Here is a 14,254-nt window from a genome sequence, read left to right as displayed (position 1 = left end):
CTGGACATTGTTTTATATACTTAAAGGCCCACATGCACTCTTCTGGCAGTGCAGAAGGCTGGGTCCATATGTCTTGGTCCTCCTGTAATGCCCTGTACTGCTCCTGAACTAGGACAGCCTTTTTCCTTTACTCTTTTTTTAACCGAGAATGTTGGTGTCTGTATACCTAATGATTTGTGGAGTATTGTGTGTGATGGTAAGTATACAACTCTCACGGATTAAAAGTTTAAAGATTGTGCTCATATCTGGGTCTTCATAGATTTGTGCAAAATTTTCATGGAGAAGATTAAACTTCAACGCCTTACTGCTAGGCTGGGGGAGCCAAGACTGCGCTCTCTGTGCCTGTCCATGCTACCTGTGCACATCAGACTAATTTCTGTGCCCAGTGAACACACTTGACCCTCTGCGGTGGTATAAACTGTGAGGCAGGTGGGCAGGGAGGTGTGTGAAGCTAGCGCTGTATGGCTGAGACTTGTGCTACCCATCTGAAATTGTTGCTGTCACTTCGTTCAGACCAGCCCCTGCTGAGAGAAGTAATTGTGAGTGCTGCTTCCCTGGTGCTCTGGCCCGAGCTGTTTGAGTCTCTGCCAGCAGTGTTACGTGCGGGAGCCTGGGCGGCTGCGACCATGACGGATGGGTTGGCTTTTGGTTGAGGCTGTGAGCAAACCAGCAAGTGTCTGCTGTCTGCTAAGCGTGAAGTTACACCTTAACACACAAGTATCGAAGCGGCATGTGTTCTAGAGTTTCAGTTTAGACATACCAACATCTAAAGCAATACATTATTTAAATTTTACCGTTCTATTCAATATGTAATCTTTATAGATTCTATCATACAGTTATGTTAAATTTATTAATCTGTTCTGGAACCATTTGAGAAAAGTTCACAAATAAACTCTTGAACTTCTGTTAAGGCAAAAGATTTTATTAGCAAGGAAAGAATATAAATATATCCAGATTTGATGTCGCTGCTCCACAGATAAAAAGGAGATAAGAGAGAAGTCGCTGTTTTAAATCCAAGGAATTAAGTATTAAATTCACATTGTTGTCTTAACTGGGCACCAGTTCTAACAAGATTTTCAGGGGATTTCAAAACAAATATAGCAACTTGGTCTGACATTGTCCTAATTTTAAGTGGAATAGTCAGTAACTGAGGATCCTGCCAAAAAACAGTTAGGTGTGACATTGTGAAGGACCAGAAAGAGCTGAAGAGGTGATCCCTCAACAGCTGCTCCTAGTCTGCTGCTGGTGATGTCCTGGAGGGTTGCATGGTGCAGCTCTATTATTTGTTTGCAATTCAGGCAAAATTGTGGGTATTACTGTTAGTGTGTTAAGGTCTGAATAATAATCTTGTGTAATCACTGTCTTCCCTGGTTTGGCTGGGAGGAAAAATGCCTCTTAAAATACAAAGGAAGTAAAAAGCTTTATTACACCTTCTCACACTGCCTAGAAACCTGAGCCTCCAGCCTGCTCTGTCCTCTTGGCCTTTCTGCCTAAGGGGGCTTTTGAGGACCTGTGTAGTGGTGTAAGTTAGGACTGCAGACTTTGATAATTAAAAAGCATTTCAGACAAAGCCTATAGCTGTCTGCCGTCTCTTCTTCCTCACTGCAAAAACCTCAGACATGAGAAAAATGCATTGCTGCTGAGGGTCAGGAGCCAAGCAGAAGAGCATCAATAAAGTCTGCATTGTTCTTAGCATTTTCTCAGGAAGTATTTTATTGCTTCCTTTATTAATAGAAAGCAAACGGGAATTAAAACAATCTCTGTTGAGATTCTGCAATCATCCAAAATATGTTGACTGGAGAAGCTTCAAAAATGATGAAGAAATAATGTAGGTCTTTTCTGTACTCTCTGTGAAGTGGAAGATAAGCCTGGGGAAATAGAGAACAGATGGTAATATTACCACAAATAAAAGCCATAAGAGAGAAGGGTGAATAAACTCTATAGTAGTTATAGGACATGAGTTTTCTCCCTCCAGGCCAAGTAAGGCAGAATTTTTAACAATAGAGTAAAATTTTCTTTAGATTTCCTATTTATAGTACAGGACGATTTGAAGAGAAAAATTTATACTACAAGAATTACTTGAAAACCTGGGAATTGTTGTTTGTTTTCTGAATATTCTTTTTCTACTCGTTTTTTCATGAAAGGAGGCTATCATCCGGTGAAAATTGGGGATCTTTTCAATGGCCGGTATCACGTTATTAGAAAGTTAGGATGGGGACACTTCTCTACGGTCTGGCTATGCTGGGATATGCAGTAAGAAAACTATTTCCATTCACTTTCTTCTTAATTTGTTACTTTATTTTGTTTGCAGTAACTTTTGTTTTACATGCATGATAAAGTTATATAAATGTTTGCTATCTTTTTATGCAGAAAGATGTCTGCAGTCTTACTTTGCTCTTGGTTAAGGGTGTAGTTTATAAAAGCTCTCAGAAATAAGTGTAATTCTGTTTTCTTTGACAAATTAGCTTTGCTTATTAAATTTGCATGTTGTTTTGAACATGCGAGAGTAAGCTAATGTTTTTATTTCTGTTGTATATTTAATGAAAAAATATAATTATACCTTGATTGAATGATAAAATATTTAACCAAATACCTCTTTTTAAAGACATTATCGTCAAGGAGACAAAATATTCAAGAAATCAGACTGTTAACAGAGTATTATTAAAAGTTGTTTTTAAGTGCAAATTTCAGTGTTTCCTTTCAGAATACATTAGGTTATGAAATACTCTATTTAAAGTTTCCCAGCCTTCAAAGTATGTCTGTTTTAGCTCAGAGCATGTGTTGAAAATGTTTTTGTTCTTTTCAAGGGGGAAAAGGTTTGTTGCAATGAAAGTTGTAAAAAGTGCCCAGCATTATACAGAGACAGCCTTGGATGAAATAAAGTTGCTCAAATGTGTAAGTATGACTCGTGCAAAACAGTGCTCAGTACCAATAATAATAGTAATAATTAATTAAAAAATGTAGCAGAATATTGTTTTTAAACTTTTTTTACCTTTTTTTTTCCTAAATAGCTGGCTTATTGTGTGTTACCATGATTTCTGAAGCTCCAAAGTATTGTTTAACTTTATGTGGAAAGCTAACAAACTAGTATTTTAAAGTGCATTTTTTCCAAAAATGTCAGTGTTTACATTCTTGGTTTAGGTTCGTGAAAGTGACCCTAATGATCCCAACAAGGATATGGTTGTACAGCTAATTGATGACTTCAAAATTTCTGGAATGAATGGAATTCGTATCCTTTTGAAAACATGACATCTTCATTAAAAATGATGTACTGAGATAAGTAAGCATTTAGTTCTGGCTTTTTTCTAGTTAGTTGTACTTCAAATTTGTAACGTAGAAACACCAAAATATATGTAGATGCAAAGAGTAGTCCAGTGTGTCATGCACTCCACTAGAGTGAAAGTAGCTTAGCTTTTCTAAACGCAATGCAAAATAAAAAAAATTCCCGTGAATCCTGTCATGGTCTGTTACAACTAGAGATAGTTCATTTACTTAAAACCTGAAGTTTTACTGAAAAGATTAGTAATAACTGAGGCTTCCAGGGAATATGTTTTACTCTAGACTAAAGAGAAAGAAAGTGTCAGTGTCATGAAGAAGGTAGTTCCTGTTTTCTTGTGGGAAGTGTGAGGGCATGGAGATCCTTCTCTTGTTTATGTGATCCTCTTTTGGCCAGGTGTTAACCTCTTTTTGGCAAAGGTTTTAAAGCTTTACCTTTGAATGCTTCTTTAAAAAAAAATGGAAAAAAAAAAAAGGAGTGAGACAAAGTAAAATATAACTGAATATTGTTCTCAGGGAAAATTTTGGGTCTACGAATATATTTGATTTTAGAGTTGAGCTGAAGTGAATTATCCTTACTAATTATATTAGATGTTTTAGCAGCTTATTATATTACTGTGCTTTCATTTACTGTTACAGCTGGTATTTATGTGTATGCTGCTTCTGTCTTGGAGCCCTAATAACAGACCTCGTTGTTCATGGTATCGTACTACCAGAGAAAGAGGCAGTTCCTGCTCTAGAGAGCTTAACGCTAAGCTGATTTTGGTGATGTGTCTTCAGTCTTCAGCAGATCAGGTTAAGATGCTCTTCACCAACTCTTGTCCTCTAGGAGAGATATCTAGGAGGTGACTGTCAGTAAATCTGCACGCCAACTAGGAAGCATCCTTTTGGGGAGAGGTGTGCAAGCAGTTTTCATCCTGTCTATCTGTGTCTTGACATTAGTTATGAAGCCTTTGGGTTTGTGATAAGTGAGAATGAGAGCGTGGGGACAAGTATTCTGAGTTACAGAATGGGATCTTAACTGCTTTCCCTTTGTCCCATTTTGGTTTGTTTCTTAGTTGCCTTAGTGGTCAGCTAGCATGGTAGTAAGCTGCTTAAATGTAAGTGAAGTTAGTACAGTCTTGCTTTTTTCCTAGGTTTTATCATAAAATTTAAATGAATTAAAATAAACCATCCAGTTGCCAGTAGTCATTTCAACCTGAATATAAATGGTTTGTGATCAAGGAAATTGCTTAAGACAGTGAGGCAAAGAACCCTGGTTAGGGTTTCTCGGTGCTGCTGTTGTGCTACAAAAAATAGGTTTTAACTTATGAGCTGAGATGCTTATTAAGGAGTATTTAATATATATCTCTATATTCTATGTTCATAAAAAAAATGCAACCAAAGACTTCAGATCTTCAGCTGACATCTGTACAATTGAAGAATAATTAAAGTTATTTTTAGAAATCAGAAATTTCGACTTACTGTTTTCATTGTAAAACACTCATATGAAATAGGGAATAAGAAAATGTATTCATAACTGTAGATAGAAATAATTATCTGCTTAACATAGCAGTTTCCCAATAACGTTCTTAAATTATTGCTAAGATTCACATGTATGTATACATCTGTATTAAAGGTGAGAGCCATTTCTAAGTGTGAAGAGTAAATTTTATTAATGGTAATACTTTGAAAGCATATCCAAACTTTATCTTTTTGAAATATAGTGCTTAAGTTGACAAAGCCAAAAGAGACCATGGGCTAGTGAAAAGTAAGTGTTCAGGTAGCTTTGTGTTAGCAGATTAAAACTGGATAGCTGATAGTGATTTATTCTATTTCAGTTTTACCTTCATGTTGAAAACTCTGGCAGTGCAGAAGTTGTTTTATGTGGGAGGCAAATGTTCCTGCCTTACTTAGAAGTACATTTTTCAGAAGGGTACAGTAGGCAGAATGGGCTGCTACCTGACTCAAATTTAAAATACAGCTGGAAGTCTGTCAAAGTCCTAGCCACCAGTGAAAATATGGTATCAAGTATCTTATGCTTTGAGTTTTCTTGAGCAGATTGTGCATCCTGAGTTGCATTGCTTATTTGAGCAGCGGTTGGTTGCATTGATTATTTGATCAACTCCTTTTTATCTTCTATGGAAAAAAATCTTTGGTGCAGGTTCTTTTGGGAAGGAGCAGGTAACAGATTTTAACGTTTTGCGGATATTTGTTTCTGTTTTAAAAATACCATATTAGCGCTACGTTAGTGTTACTGAGTTGAACAGGTTGAGAAATACACAGTAATTTGAGAGTTTCTCCGTGCTGTGCTGTTTCCAGCTCCGTTTGGGCAAGTCACTAAGTATCTGTTCCTTAACTGTAGATTAAAACAACATATGCTTCATAGAAGCTTTGATTATTGGTTATGGAATACATTTAAAAGTTAAAGCAAGGCAGAAGAGAGGTGGGTGAATCCTTCGGATGGCTAATACCACAAAATGTCTTGGAGCTTCTAAACAGGGAAGCTTGTCAAGAGCTATGTAGCACAGAGCTGGGAATGTGCAGAGTCACTGGCCTGCACTGTGTGTCTGAAAACAGTCATCTTTCTCCTAGGAGCTGTAATAAGTGTTTATATACAGAGGGATTTTAACAATGTGTGTTATGCTACACTAGGCTGATATTTTTTTAACTACTTGTACATTTTAAAAAGATGGCAGTTATGATTTTTTCAGGGGACAACAGAATTGCTGAACTTGGGCACTTTGGTGTTTTCAATAAGTGTAGATTATTATGTTTGTCTGCAATGGGTATTTATTAGAGCCTTAATAAATGTTTATTTGAGTGTAGTGTTTTTTTAATAAAAGATTCAGATAATCACATAGTGAGACAAGTGGAAAAATAAAGAAGGAAACATTCCTGACACAATCAGACATCATAATAATTGTAATAAATTTGTCTCCAAAGAATATACAGCATTAATTAAATGCCATAGAGCCTAAATGCTGCCAATCCAGAAGCAACTGAGATGCATCCAGAAGTTTTCTTTGTTGTTACTAGAGCCTTATTTCATTTAGCTTAACTAGTCTTTAATCCTCATCAGATTTGTAAATGCTCCTGTAATGTGTGTTTGTAGATAGGTAGTTACAGGTAGTCAAGAAAGAACAGTTTTAAGTATTTAAGCCTGTCAGCTTATTAATGTTACATTTGCTCTCACTTTTGCTGCTCTGCTCAGTTTCCCCCTTTCAGACATTCCCTAAACTACTTTGAAGAGTGTTTCATAAGGGACATGTCTGCTAGGTAGGCTTCAGGTTTATTTTTGCTGGAGAACTTTTTGGACGTACTCATCTATCAGGATGTTGGTGCTGTAGGAAGATCTGGGGCTTGCAAGGCTGGTTTCCTAATAGTTAATGCACAGCTTTTCCGAAACTCTTGGTTGCGGGCAGTCTGCCTTACAGTTAACGTTTTTTCAGGTCAGGATAGTAAATCAGACAACAGTCACATTTTTCCATACCTATTCCAAACACTGGGCCTGCTGTATGTCTTCTCCCCATCCCAGTTGCCTCCCCAATACTGAGCATGCCTTGAGTTTGTCCGAGTCCTTCCAGCAAAATGTTGCAGTCTTTTTCAGGTAGACATCACTTTTCTTTCTTGTGGCCCTCTATCTCTTTGTCTGCCTCTGCCATTCCTCCTTGCATCTTCCTTCTCGGTGCCCTCCCCTTCCTTGCCTCTCAGCTATTCACTTCCCTACACCCCTTTCTCTTCTGGTTACTGGCAAGGCTTAGCACTTCTGTAAGTGCAAGGAATGCCAGGAATGTGCATCAGAGAGTCTGCAGCAGCCCTGGTCTGAAGGACTGTGGGTGGGTGTCCTAAATTTCATTTCTGAATGCTGCAGTGTCTTGCCTTTCTGAAATCTGTGTTGCTGTAGCATTGCAGTTTCACCGTGTGGGCTAAATTAATAAGCCCTGCAGAGCTAATGTGCTCTGATGATCCTTTTTGATAGCTGTGTGCTTTCCTAGCGTCTTCTGTTCATTGGATGCTTGTGTGGTAAAGTAACCAAGTCTTTTCCTCTTCTGAATGGAACAGAGTCTTATGACATCTATGATTCTGTGACATTCTGAGTAGACTTGATTGATCTGATTGGGAAATGGCTATTCACGTCTCCTCTAATACAGGAATTAAGGGACATGAAGTGAGATGAACAGGTAGCAGCAATTAAAATGTTACTGTTCTTCACAATGTGCTTTGACCAGTCTTGAGACCTTTTAAATTTGACCAGTCTTGAGAACTTTTAACTTTGGTCTGACTCCAGCATATAGGGGATGTAGATTTTAAAACTTCTGTTAGCTTTATGCATATTTAAGTACGTGAGAAAAATGTAAATGATAGACCTATGGGCAAGGTAAGTCTCATTTTGACACAAGTTAAGACAGTGACTCTAAGATCATTGCCAAGACTCTACTAATAAAGCTTAAAGAAGTTAGGTAAGATTTATCCCCTAACAGTGTAGTTCCCTATGAATGGTCTCTGAGATACAGACTGTCTAATTTCCATCCATTGAGATTTTCCTGCAGTATCCATCACTTAATTCATTTTCTGTTCTTTGTATTGCATTATTCTTTGCAAAGTTACAGTATCACATGGTTGAGATTTTAACATCTTTCTGATTTCCAGTGACATGAAGGTCATTCCCAGCTCATGTCTGAGGATTAACTCAGTATAGTCAAATTGTATAATTTGTTGCCAGAATGTTGTGGATGATAAAACTTAGAATTAGCTTGAATATCTGAATATTTTCTCAATAGAAAGATAACCTTCCCAGGTATATTAAATGTAGAACCTCTGACTTAGGAAGCCTCTGAACCACAAATCACTGGAAGTTTCTACATCTTGTTTTTTCCTAATACTGTTCCCTGATCATCTACGATTGGCCTCTGTTGGTGACCAATAGTAGATACTAGGTCAAATGAAACTTTTTGGCATTGTGTTTTTTGCATATTGGTTCCGAGTTCCGCATTTTCTTTGTTCCTGAGTTCTTCGGTGTTTGCCATTATTCTCTGCAGTTAAAAGTGTAGGTGGTAAGAGATCCATTCTCTTACTACTTTAGTCTTTGTTGGCAAATGATTCTTAATTGAGCCTAATCAAAAAGGTGTTTAGTATGGTTCATTTTCTAAAACACTGTTGCTTCAGTCTTCTGTTATTAAAACCTTCTGTTCATATCATTTAAAATTTATTAGAAACTAGTGATAATAGGCCAGATCAGTACTTCTGACTGTTTCAAAGAAAGCAAAAATGAATTAGTTATTTTTTACAATTACCTATTTCATTGTTCACCCTAATGCTATTGTTAACATGTAGAAATAACTGACAAGATTTGCATAATTAAAATGTTTTATTTTAATTCATTCTGCATTTGGGCACTGTTCTTGTATGTTTTTATATATAATTGAAAAGTAGTACCAAAGCATATACCATGTTCTGCTCATTTTAGGGGGAACTGTTTCCCCTGTAAACAGGGTGATGATTGCTTTAGCCAATATGCAAACAAACATTTGTGTTGATCTCATGAACAAGTTTATTTGGAAATTATCCTTAATTAAATCCCAGATGTCTGTATGGTCTTCGAAGTACTTGGACATCATCTCCTAAAATGGATAATCAAATCCAATTATCAAGGCCTTCCCATCCATTGTGTAAAAAGTATAATTCGACAGGTAAGATTTGTTAATGTTTTAATTAGGTTTTTCTACCATTTTTAACAGTTTGAAAGTTAGAATGATATTTCAACTGAACTCTTACTGATGAATATCTACTGGTAATCCCAGGAGGGGTTTGCAAGAGCATCTTTCTGGATAGCCCACATTTCTGCATGCTGGGTTTTGATTTTGTTTTTGTTTAAATCAAGATTTCCCACTGATAAGGGAGTTTCCTGAACTGCTTTAGAAAATAAAAAGTTGAAGCAATGAGTCTTTTTCATAGATGTAAGGATATTCATATTCAGTTGCAGTTTCGGTTGACGTGTCATGCTTCTTAATAAGAGCTTCTGGAAAATAAAACATCAGAACAGTGGGAAATAATATATTATGATTGTAAAACTGAACAAAAATTGTATCTTTCTCTGAAAAATAGGTTCTAAAGGGAAAAACTGTTCTTCGAAAATTGCTGTCTGTCTGTATTTAAGTGTTCATAGAGTCAGAGGGCTAATGAGATGAAACAGTTCAGAACATTTCAGTGGGTCATGTTCTATCAAAATATGTTCTTTTGCTACACTGTGAAAATCAAATTGCTAAGAGGTGATCTTAAGGAGAAATTGTCTCTCAGCAAGGAAAAAAAATAATATATATCTCTGTGATTTTGTATATACTATTAATCTATGTGCAGTTAATACCTACAAATGACGAACGAAATATTTTGACACTTAGGTAACTTATATTGCCTCTAGCAGTGTTATCTCTTGTTTTGTTAATAAGCAATCTGTTAAAGTACTTACTTTGTAATTACTATTGTATGTCAGCTGGTGAATATCAACTTATCAGTTCTTTAATCAGAATTAGTTAAATAACTGATTGGTGCAGTTGTTAGTGTACAGTTGGAATTTTAGGTCCATTAATTTCTATACAACTAAGTGGCTCAGACACTAGGAATAAGGAGCTGTAGTATTGCAGTGCTTCAGTTGAACTGAGCTGCCTGCTAAGAAATGGGAATGTGCGTATTTGTATTATACATGCGTATAAATAGCCGCTGTTTTCAGTAAACATTGTCATTTTTTTGTTTGGAATGTTTTTGCTTTGGTTGCACCATTATCCTGGAGTTTGGCCAAAACCTGAGAAATTACGATGGAATTTCTTGATATGCTGGGTTTAGTAGCAAAGCCAGGTTTAGGAGCTCCATGCTGCAGTTTACTCTTACCTCAATTACACTGCCTGTTTGCAGAAACAGGCTGTAAGCCAGACCACTGAATGGATCCAAGCTGAAAACAACCCCTTTTTGGAAGGAAGGTGAGAACTTCTGAACCCAGCTTCACAGCATCTTTGCCAACAGGCTCCTGTAACCTAGCAGAAGAGGACTTTCAGGTGGGATCTTCAGGGATGGTGACCACAACCTAGTGAGAAGTGGGGTCAGCAAGGACAGGGGCCTAAAGGACAGAATTATGGGGGTGGCTCTCAGTGCTGTCTCTGATCGTCGTGACTGGGGGACCTGACTCAAGTGGCATGTACAGATGCATACAGCATGGGGAACAAAGGCCAGGAATTAGAAATTCATATGCGATTGCAAAGCTGTGACCTCATTGGAAGCACAAAGGTGTGGTGGGGTAGCTCAGATGCCTAGAGAGCAACAGGAGCCTGATAAAGGCACTTTAGAAAGGATGGCCAGGGTAGAAGGGGTTGAGCTTAAATGTTTGAATTCTTTGATGTAGAACAGGTCAGGGTCAGAGGGGAAACCAACAAGGAGTGACATGATGGTATGTATCTGCTACAGGCTGCCAATGTCAGAAGTAGATAAGAAGGTTCTTATGGGGGACTTTCAGTCACCTTGGTATCTGCTCTGGTGGGGCACATACAATCAAGGAGATTTCTGAAGTGTGTTGAGGACAGTTTCACAGCATGGGGTGAGCTGTATCTCAGCAAGGAGACAGGTCGGAGATGCACTTTGCTGGACTGGTTATGAATAAGGAAGAACTAGCTGAAAATGTGAAGATCAATGGCAGCCTTGGCATGAGGGGTCCTGGTAGACAAGCTAAACGTGATTCAGTGGTGGGCTCCTGTGATGATGAAAGCTAACCATGTAGTAAGCCACGTTAGCGAGAGTGTAGGCAGCAGAATGAGGGCTTCTTTAGCACTTCAGGACTACCTACAGTTTTGGGCTCCAGTTGCAAGACATTGGCTTACTGAAGTGAGTCCAGTGGAAGGAGACCAAGAGGATGAGGGAGCTGCAGCATATGTTGTTTTAGAGGTCTTGGGAGAGCTGGTTTGTTCAGTTTTAAGAAGAAAAGGCTAGTAAAGGGGGAAACTTTTGATGTCTTCATCACAGATACAGAAAATGGAGCCAGGCTTCTCTTGTCGATAGACAGAGATAGGACAAGAAGCAATGTACACGAGCTACAAAAAGAGAAATTCTGGTAGTGAGGGTAGTCAGGCACTGGAACAGGTTCTCTACAGCGTTATGCAGTGTTACGCAGTCTGCAGCTTAGGAGACAGAAATGAACTGGATAAAGGCTCTGACAGGCTGGTCTGATTTTGAGGTTAGATACAACTTTGAAGCTGGTATGACTTAGACAGGGAGGGTTTGAACTGCACAATCTTCCAACCAAAATTACTCTTTGAATGTAAGCAAAGGTAAAAATTCCAAGTAATTCAAACACTTGATCCCTGAAAAAAAGAGGAACAGGTTAGTCCTGAAAGATTAAAAAGGTTTCATTTTTGTGAGGTTGGAATGAACCGTTCGGACTAGTGAGGGTGGCATCGACTGGTAAGACTTCCAGGTTGTGCATCTCATTAAGGATAATACAGATCCTTATTCTTTCTTCTACTCAGACATGCCACACATGTTCTAAAAACTTATTTATGAAACTTGAATGTGAAACAATTCAATTATTGCACTGAAGCAAACCATTTTGTTTCAGAAAGTACTATAATTCCATGCTACAATTGAAAAGGGATTTTTTATGCTATGATTTGGAAAATATTTTTTCAATTTTTGAGTAGTTTTGAGCATTGGGACAAAATCAGGTTTATTTTAAAATGCAGCTGAGAGTTGAGTTTCTTAGTAAGAAATTTCATTTCGGTTTTAAGCATTTTTTTTTTCCCCCTGGGGTAGAGTTATATGAACTGTCATGCAAAAGAAGATTCTGCAGAATTGAAAAAAAGGCTAGTTGCTGCCTTTTTTGCAGTGGAGGTGATTGGAAGTGTCCATTTATTTAATTCTTGATTCCTTACTTAGGGTTGTAAAATGTATAGCATCAGTCTCTCAAGAGGATCAGGTTCTGAAACTGATGCTGAAACGAGCATTGTGGTTTTGATCAATTAAAATGTTCACTTTTGCTTTGATCTACTGTATAGTAAATAATCTGTTCAATGGATCAATGTGATGTGGCTCCTTGAATGAAAAAGAAAGAAAAATAAGTGAATATTAATTAGAAACTGCAAATTATGAGTTTCTTGATGTGAAACTAACCATATGACCTTTACAAGGGAAAAAATTCAGCCTTCTAGTTCACATTTTTTATTGTAGTAACAGGATCTGTTGTAATTTTCAGAGTCACAATACATTACCTGTTTAATTTTTTTCCTTTTTCGGTGGACAAATAAAAACTAGGAGTGTTTTTCCCTGTTTTCCATCATCTCCGAGCATGGTGCAAAGCATTTCCATGTAGTATACGTTTCCTTAATGGTTTAGTGGTATAATGTGCTTCTGGTTTTTAGGATGAAGCAGTCTGATCCATATTTTAAGACAGCTAAGAGCATTCTTTCTAATGATAAAATTCTAGCAGAGTCGTCCTTATGGTAACTTACAGAACTGATTGGGATTCTGAAAAAACATTCTGGGTTTTTTTTGTTTGGTGTTTTTTTTTTTCCAAAAAAGATTCTTCACCCAAATTAAAGACAAAGCTGTCACCCTAACACTGTTACTGAAAAGAGGGAAAAGCTGTTTTTTTAAAGTGGGAGATACTGAATCTACTTTCACATTAATTCTACTTCTGCGTATCACATTGGAACAGCTATTTTTTCTTCTGAATGTTGGTGGCTTTCAGTGTACTCTGGAATCTTTTTTTTTCCCTTGGCCTCAGAATTACAGACATTCAGTGGTAATTTGTAAGATGGTCTGTAGTGTAGTGGGGGAGGAAGGAGACTATTATCATCTGCCTTTATGCTGCTGTTGCTGTTAATGCCTCTTCTAAAATTTTAAATCACTTAACTACGAACTACCTTCCCGGTATAAACCAATCTTTCTTTAACATTTCTTACTTTGAGACATACTGTTTGTCCTTTCAGTTGCTTTGGCAAGTAGTCAAGCATGTTTTGGATCTGCAGGAAAAAAATCTGGGTTATAAAGAATGCAGCAGTTTTTAGGTGTACCGTTGGCACTGGTGCTGAGTCCTGCTCAAGTGAACATACAGTTTTTATATATGCATATAAAGAAAGCTTTTCAGAAAGGTTGCTGCTCCAGAAGTAAAGAAAGCAGAGCCATGCACTTGAGGTGTTTCTGGGATACATTAGCCTGAGTGTAAATACCAAATGCATGCTACTGCTCTTCTTCTCTTACCTGAGCTTCCTTGTGTGCTGGATGGACGTACCTGTCCTGGTGCTAGCTCAGGACTGGGTGGTAGACTAATGTCTTTGTATTCTGTTACTGGTACTTTGAACCAACACATTTTGCTTTTGAAGTTCACCCTAGCTAGTTATGTCTTAAAGGATCCTGAGAGAAAGGATCCTTTAATTTATTTATAAAATAGCTAGAATGGCGGGATGTTCTTGTAGCTGGAGCTCGTGAGCGTGGAGGTCTCTTTCCTGCTGTAAAACATTCTCGAAAAAATCAAAAGAACTTTTTTAAGTGGGGTCACCTAGGTTTCTGTGGTTTTTTTTTCTTTCTTGCTGATATTTTTCTACAATATTTATGTAGGTAATCATAGCAATAGCTTGGTTTATGCTGTTACATTATTCTGTACTGAATAATTGTAATAATTGACTTCCACAGTTTATCATACCTAAGTCTTACCTAAAATACTTGTAAAATCACACAAACTGTTGTATTCCTGTTCCAGTCAGAATTTGAGAAATTTTTTCATTGTGTAAAAATCAGGTTTTAATTTTCGTCACAGAATGCATTTTTAAGACTTTGGATATGCGGATTTGATAAGAGCTAGGCAGAGTTTAGCCTGCAAAGAGTAGGAAAGACGAGTGGAAAAATACATGTGACGTATACAGATAGACAAATCCCTATGTGACATCTTGGTCACATTAAAAGCTGAATTACTGTTGGAATTCTAAGGAAAACTGTAGCTGGCATTTCATCCCAACAA

The 14,254-nt window shown here is 37.4% G+C and overlaps 1 protein-coding gene across 7 annotated transcripts in view; it reads left to right on the top strand.

The window, feature by feature from the left end:
* SRPK2 (SRSF protein kinase 2) overlaps window positions 1-14,254 on the top strand; it is a 156,281-nt gene that overhangs the window by 111,640 nt on the left and 30,387 nt on the right. For all 7 annotated transcript variants that reach the window (XM_068402434.1, XM_068402433.1, XM_068402439.1 and 4 more), the window contains 4 exons: window positions 2,145-2,253; window positions 2,808-2,895; window positions 3,142-3,229; window positions 8,842-8,948. In XM_068402434.1, the coding sequence (XP_068258535.1) occupies window positions 2,145-2,253; window positions 2,808-2,895; window positions 3,142-3,229; window positions 8,842-8,948 (392 nt within the window). The remainder of the gene's footprint in view (window positions 1-2,144; window positions 2,254-2,807; window positions 2,896-3,141; window positions 3,230-8,841; window positions 8,949-14,254) is intronic.

This window comes from Nyctibius grandis, chromosome 5, assembly GCF_013368605.1.
Source record: "Nyctibius grandis isolate bNycGra1 chromosome 5, bNycGra1.pri, whole genome shotgun sequence".
In the NCBI taxonomy this organism is placed as follows: Eukaryota; Metazoa; Chordata; class Aves; order Nyctibiiformes; family Nyctibiidae; genus Nyctibius; species Nyctibius grandis.
This window is presented reverse-complemented; position numbering and strand designations above follow the sequence as displayed.